At 38.0% G+C, this 7,781-nt stretch overlaps 1 protein-coding gene across 1 annotated transcript in view; it reads left to right on the top strand.

Annotated features, from left to right (window-relative positions):
• The window catches only part of LOC109290876 (UPF0505 protein C16orf62), a 56,960-nt gene that overhangs the window by 34,228 nt on the left and 14,951 nt on the right, over positions 1-7,781 (top strand). The window contains exons 15-16 of the mRNA XM_019507700.1: positions 4,622-4,761; positions 5,970-6,135. Coding sequence (XP_019363245.1) covers positions 4,622-4,761; positions 5,970-6,135 — 306 coding nt within the window. The remainder of the gene's footprint in view (positions 1-4,621; positions 4,762-5,969; positions 6,136-7,781) is intronic.

The raw sequence follows: 7,781 nt of genomic DNA, 5'->3' as shown, positions 1-7,781 counted from the left end.
CCCCCAGCTGATCAGCAGATTGGTGGGATGTGGGAGGGCATGCTCTTGGAGTGGGAACCTTCCCTGGTTGTCTGCGGCAGCTGCTGCTTTCAGCTGCATTTGACAGCCTGCCTCTTTCCTAGGGAGGGGAGAGGGCAGCCTGTCAATTAACAGGCTCCCCTAAAGGTTAGGATGGCCCTGGGAGGAGCCCTCTTGTACCCCCTGGTTGGTGAGTTTACCTGTGAAGCTCTCCAGTCATGGGACTGGAGGAACAATTCAGATCCTGTGCTGTTTTTATGCTGGAAGAAATTTCTTTCAGTAGAAACAAACATCAGTATGCAGCCTCTATGTAACCTAGCAAATTAAGGTTGAGATTAACAGTAACTCTAGCTTTAAATATGCTACAAGCATGTAATTTTCAGTGATACTGCAAAACCTTGGCTGTGATGAAAGATATAATCTTCCTAATACTTGGGATATATGATAAACAAATGTACTATGTTTAAAAAAAGTCACCATTTAATTTTTGCATTAGAGCATGAGTTGGTGAAGCTGGAGAACATATTGCTTTTTCATATTAATTAAAGGTGGAAACAAAAACCTAATGGAGTATTGGATAGTGTGTTATTGTACTGTAGGACAAATGAAGGTGGCATTTAGTACAGAAAACTACTGATTTCCCTGCTTGTATTATTTTGAGTAGATAGGGCATGTTTTGATCCAACCTTAACTAAACACAATTTTTGTTTGTCTTTAATCTGTAACCAGATAGGTAGGCCTCACATTCTCTGTCACTCTTCAGAATCATGTTCTAGGAGGTTAATTATTTTCTTATTCTAAGTGACCTCATTTATCAGACTGTTTTTGGTCAGCCTGAGATTTTATATCCCAGCAGTTTAATTGCCTATTACAGATAAAGTACAAGAAATCCAATTGCAACTTGGGTAGGGACTGCTGTTGCCAAAAATTATGCATCCTTATATATTACAGCATTTTTTACTGTCATTCATACTGTGTTTACAAGAATACATCCACAAAAGAATTTCCCTTTCTTTTTGTAGCCCAATATTATCTAAAATACTGTCTTGAAGCAGGCCAATATCTTTCTGAGCCTGAAGGTCACCATGTATGCTCAGGGGAAGGGATTTATAGGACTGTGGTCAACCAGAACGAAGGAGATGCTGTGGAAGGAAAAATTTTGTGAAGCATGAAGTATGTTGTATTCGGTGGAGTGCACAAGATATTAACGGCAGTCTAGGAAGTCTTTATCATGATGATTTGTTGCAATGAGCACTCTGCTATGCCCTTTTATTGAGCCCTACTGTAGCTTACTTAAGCAGCATAACTAAGCATCTGGGCAGTGTCAGAAATTGTTTCAAACAGAACAGATCACTGCATATTTTTATGTACGGGGCTGAAGCAAATAGGTCAGTTTTTCACTTATCGTGGAGTAGAGTTGTATGAAAATCAGTTTCTTTTCTCATTCTGTCTTCCTTCAAACCTAGTGTAAAGCAAAGGTGCAGGTGTATTCTTTCACTTATATCTTAATCATATGGATAATAAGGTGCTTTATAAATTAGCATGGGAGTATATGGAACTGATTTATTTGTTATTTATTGCCATATTATGTAGGTTTATAATTATGATAATTTATATCTAATGTTCCTACTGATGCAACATTTATCAGCATATTTCACCAAACTGAAATACACAATGATTTCTTATGACTTTAAGACTCTGGTACTTTAGCTACCTCTACAAAAGAATAATAGTAATGTTGTTTTGACGACAAATTATTTTTCTGAAGATTTTTTTTTTTCTGTATTAACTGGAATATCTTGCATCTCAAATTATTAGTTTAAATTGCCCGTTCTTAAAATGTTCTGCACAGTGATCCTCTGCCACCCCCCCATAAAATACATTTGCCCAGGGTAGATAAACAATATTCCAGCAAATGAACCATTTTATCATTAATGTAGGTGACCAGTTAAAGGGACTAGCTGGTTTTCAAGAGTGTCTTCTCATTTGACATTGTGCTGGGAACAGATAGATGATGGAAGGGCTCATTGCAGTCAGTAGAAGGGAAACTGGTGCTTTGTCCCCTTTTTCATATGCTGCCTTTGTCTCCCTAAAAGACTGAGAAAATAGCCCAAAATGAATATATACAGTAGAACCCTGATCATTGGTTGGTTGTTTTGTTTTTGTACCCAATTTATTTGCACCCTGATTAATGCGCATCAGGTTGCTGAATTAAGGATGAGGTGCTCAGCTGACCTTTATTTTCAAGGTCAGGGCCTCTCCACTCATCTGGAGCTCATCAATGGCTTGACATAGCTAATCAGAGAAGCAGCACATACCTCTAAATATGTTGGGACAGTAACAAGCAAAACACTATCAGTATTTTTAAACACAGGCAGGCATCCAAATTGTTCCCCTTCAGCTCTTAAGAAATAAGGTATGAAAGGTAGGAGGCCAACTCCAAGTCCTGTCTAAGTTGCTTGGTTTGGTCCTTCCATTGCAGTCATCCAGTTTTGGAAAAACTATGCTGCCATTTTTTGCTGAACTAAAAAAATGGCTTTGATTTAAATACAAAAAAGAGCTGGACAAAATGGGAATAAAACATCATGCTGCCCTTCAGAGCAGAATCTGTTTGGGAATGGAGATGAACTTCCTGCTCTTAAAGTAGACTTGAATAAGATATTAAGCATCGTAAAAAGTTTAAATAGAAAATTCAACTAGGAGATATTGTTTGCTCTGGTCATTTTATAGGGAGTGTAAATAAAATTCAGCTGACTTGGTCCAAAAGGTTTTGATTTTATTTGTAGAATGTAGCGATGTGCTGCACAGATCTTTTCTGCACTGATTGAAGTAATTCTAGAAGGCAGAAATATTTTGCATGTGGAACGAGATATTTTTGGTATGCAGAATATTTTTTTTTACTGTCATAAAATTTCATTTGTCATGTCACATGTTCTGATTACGTTGTAACATGGGACGTGCACGTGTTTTACTTCTGAGACAACTGTAGAAGGGATAACAATTTCTCTGTGCATCCTAGAATGAACATCTGCTGCTGCTTTCCATCTTGCAATAATGCTGAGAAAGAGCACTCGTTTCCCTTTAGGCTGATTTTGTATACAAATTTTATCTTTGAAATAAATAAAAACACAGCCCAGTTGGTAATAACTATGGAAGTAATGAATATGGAAGGTAAAATGATCTGAGCAACAAAGTTCAGAAGGTCACAAGTTCTGAAAAGGAAATGAGTCATAAGAACTACAGTTTTTCCAAAGCAAATGTTTTGTCGGTATTCCTCGTATGCTTAATGTAGATATCATGTGGTTCTATATTTAGCAAATTTGCTTAGAGCCTTGTGTGTCGAAATGAATTTTTCCAGCGAGAGTTTATCTTCTGGAAATGACAATACCTGCCATCAGTAACATCTCTGGGTCTTGGAAATCTCTCTCCAACATAGTTGCCTTTGCTCTCCCTTATGAGGAATCAAAAGATCTGGATTATCTGTTTGGCTTTCCGGCTTTATACAAGAATTAAGGGGTTTTGGGGGGTGTTTTTTGTTTTGGGTTTTTCTGGTGATATCTTTTCTTTTTTTAATTAGGTCTACTATAGAATTGCAAGAGGCAATATACAATTGGCCCATTGAAAGATACTACGAGAAAAACCTTTGCTTCTCCCTGTTTCCTGGACACAACAGTGCTCTAACCCTGTTACAGGATGGCCGTGCACAAGTTACTTATTCCCTTTATGCTTCAGTTTCAGCACTTTGGTATTCCCTTCCACTTTGAGAAGCACAAAGAGGTCCTTGGATTGACTTCAGCAGTACTGAAATGTGCCAAAGTGCTCTGCTACACTGGGGCAGTAGAGGCATTGTAAAATAATTGCTGTAATGGCCCCAAAGCCATTATTACAAAAGAAACATGGGAGGTAGGAAGGTCATCCCTTCTGTCCTGGATACATAGAAATCCTAGTACTTTTTGTTTAGGTTTACAGAGCAGTTCATTCTTACCTCTGCTGCCCTGTACCGTTAAGGGATCCATCTGCAAACTCATGAAAATGGACAAGAGAGTCTAAGAATCCTTACCCTTTGATTCTTCAGAGGAGCTGTCGTATCTTGGCAACAGACAGTACCTCGCAGTTTGATACTGTTTTAGATTTTGTAAGTCTGGTTTCGTTTAAGAATGTAAACACTTAAGTGCATGATTACTTCACTGGCCTCTAGATTTTTCATTGTCCTTTGTAACAGGTCTCATGAAATCTCAAGTTAGAGGTAGAAAAAAACTTCATATTAGAGTGTTCAGTCCACTAATCTTGGCTAGAACAGTATTGACTAAATGATATTTAAAAATATGCTTTAATGCCATACTTTATTGAGTGTGTTTTATTTTAAAACAGTTTTCTGCTAAGCTATCTGAAGTAGAAATTAAAAGCAGCATGGTGACTAAAGTCATTTGTTTTTTGGTTCCTGTTTACCTGAATGCTCTTGAAGCTTTATGCATAATACAAATGAACAGTTAATTATAACGGGGTTCTAAATGACATTTGGATGACAGGCAGGATTATGAAGCCAGCTGCTGTGGTTATAATAGTTACTTTGTCAATTATTTTATTTTATTGTATTTTGTAGCCGATGCTTTTTTCAAAGCTGCAGTGAGCCTTGTTCCTGAAGTGCCAAAGATGATCAATATAGATGGAAAGATGAGGCCCTCTGAAACATTTCTCCTGGAATTCCTTTGTAATTTCTTTTCCACTTTGTTAATTGTTCCGGTAAGTAGCTTAGTGGAAAATATAACACGAAGCAGTTAATCCCTCAGGATCAAGGAGGCTGTTTTTCTTGGTTTATCGACCAGACCTGAATTTAATATTTCCTATATGTTTTGTTATAAATTCCATGCCCACTATTTATCAGTTGATAAAAACATTCCCTTAATACTATATCAAGACACATGCATATTTTTTGAAGTGCAATGTTAAACGTTTTTTGAGCACAGTCCAATTAACTAAAACATCACCTCCACAATTTCAGAACAGCACACCACTTTCCTCCAAAGGTAAAAACCTATGAACAGCCTCTGTCAAGCCATTAGTGAATTCAAGTCTGATTTTACTGCAAAAAAAACCAACAGCCCCAAGACATTTAGTCTGTTAGCATGAATATCCCAGGTGATTTTAATTGTCATGGTGCATCATGGGGGAGAAGGTTTCTGAGAGCAGATCCAACCAGTGGGCTTCTATATCAGCAGTGATATCATGAAATGTATGTGGAAGCAAATGGTGAGTGGAATCTTTAAAGAGCAGCCAAAATATACATTCTCTGAAGCTAACGGTGCTAAGCAGGTGGACACAGTAATGTACTGCTTTCCATTTGTGATATAGAGGAGGAGGGAAGCAGAACATGGTGGTCGTGCAATTGCTGATATGTTGTATACCAACTCTACATGAGCGCTTTTCAGCATGGAAACAACTCAGAAGAAGAATGGACCCTCTTAAAAGCTGTTGCTTTCATAATGATTTCTTTTAACATTAAAACGTTGTTTGTTCCTCTAGCTTTGGTGTCTGCCCAGTGTAGGTGTTCTTTCCAAAACACATCATTACATGAGTAATACACTTGTTTTTGTAGTTTACTGAAATAATGAAGGGGGGGGGGAAATCTAACTAGTGTGTGTAATTTTGGAAGTTCAGCTATTAAGAAGTAGACCGTTAACTTCTTGTTTAACTCCCCCTTTGATTAGGAAGCAAGAGATCTCAAAATTTGTCTGCCAAGGCTGCCTATTCTGTGATTATTATAGATCAAATAGACATTATAATTTTCTCTTAATGTGTTTTTAAAGGGGCTTGCTAAGAAGCACATTAAAAAACCAAAACAACTGGTTGACAGCTTTATTTGTATTGTGTTTTCTTCTGCCACAGAGCTGTTATCACTTTTAAGAAAAACAAAATCCTCTCTGATTGTCTGCCTCTCACTTGTTCTCTAGGACCATCCAGAACAGGGTGTGTTGTTTCTTGTTCGAGGACTACTCAATGTGATCCAGGATTATACTTGGGAGGAGAACTGTGATGACAAAATCCGGATTTATACTAATGTTTTGCATCTGCTCTCTGCAATGACTCAAGAGACTTATATCTACCATGTAGACAAAGGTAAACTATAAGGGTTAGTTGGAGTTCAGTACTCTATAATGTTCTGTTGTAGCATTATATCGGAGATTTGCCAGTGCTGAAATTAATTAAAATTGAAGAATTATCCTTCACAGTTCTATGTAGTATGGTGTAGAATGATTTTAAGAAATAGTTGTCCAGCAGGTATCCAGTCCATAATTAAAATAATACTTGATGAAGTATTATTGACCTGCATTGAACATGTGAAAATCCTGGAATTACAAGCTGCCTTTCTTCAATGGATTTTATCAAATGTTTGGTTCAGAGTCCTTCGTATATTTGTTTGAAATAATATCTTATTGCAACTCAGTGGTCAACATATGGCATGCTCCCCTCTGTGCTTGATCCCCAGGGGATGCAAGTCTGTTAGCCAGACTTTCCAGCTGAGCTGTGTCTAGCTCTGGCTGTAGAGACTTGCCTTGGTTTACTGTCACCAAAGACAGCAGCTGTTAGATAAGTACAAGGGTGATTGAACTTCTTTTTTTAACAGATATTATGACTGTCTTCCTTCCCTTTCCCAACTCCAAAAGATTGAGATGAGGATAATAATAAATAATACAGTCTGTGCTGCTGATGGATTCCGTAACTGTAGAGTTTGTGCTTCCTGAAAAACATGTAGCCCTCGTAGGTTTTGTCAGAGGGACTAATATAACTTGTTTCTGTTCATTACAGCATGTGGAGTCCAAATAATGTTTACAAAAGCTTTTTTGGTTAGATTTTGTTTTTTTTTTTTTTTTAAACCCAAAAGACTTCACCATCCAGCGCAAGGTGGCAAAGGCCTGCAGCAAGGCAGCAGCCCTAGACTTCAGGAGGGCCGACTTCAATGAGCTAAGGAGAGGAGAGTAGTTGGGGAGGCACTGACGTCCCAGAGGGGAGGGGAGCCAGGTGTCCAAGAAGTGTGTTGTGCTCCTAAAATATCATCTGCGTCTCCCTTAAACTTCCTATTCTCTTTCTATTGAGCTGACTTTTTGGTTATTTGCTATGGATATGAGCTTGGAAATTTGTAAACTTTATTTTTTGAGGATTACGTTTGGTTGTTCAGCTCTTTTTCCTTAGTCTTTTAAGAAATTTTAAACTCATCAAAATATTACACGTAGTTAACCCTGATCTGTCCTGTGGTAATTAAGGGGAAAGGGAGAAAGCATGCTCATCTTTCTAAGATCATAGAATATGCTGTAAGAGCAGCAATCATTTTTTTTTATTTAAAAATAAATGTTTTAGATATGTCAGTCAGCCTAATTATTTAGGCTATCCAACTAGTTGGTGCAGTTCGCAATAGAAATAAATAGAATTTTCCAGCAGAATCACTGTCAGAACTTTTAGAATCTATGAAAAAGATTCATAGGGGGCCCAGCAGGGAGGTGGCTGTTCTGGTTCCTACTTAGGAAGACGGAGGCAAAGAAATTGTTAAACATGTTAGCTTTGTCATCTGGTGTGACGACCAAGTTTCCCAACGCGTCCTGCAAGGGCCCCACATTACCTGGGACCTTCTTTTTACCCCCTATGTATTTAAAAAAAGACTTCTTATTGTCCTTAATCTGGGAAGCTAGCCCCAGTTCCATCTCTGCCTTGGCCTTCCTAACTACCCCCCTACATCCCCGAGCAACTGCAGAATAGCCCTCCTTGGT

Source organism: Gavialis gangeticus, unplaced genomic scaffold, assembly GCF_001723915.1.
Source record: "Gavialis gangeticus isolate Ggan-Ray unplaced genomic scaffold, GavGan_comp1, whole genome shotgun sequence".
Lineage (NCBI taxonomy): Eukaryota > Metazoa > Chordata > Crocodylia > Gavialidae > Gavialis > Gavialis gangeticus.
The sequence above is the reverse complement of the archived record's forward strand: the minus strand, read 5'-3'. Positions and strand labels throughout refer to the sequence as shown.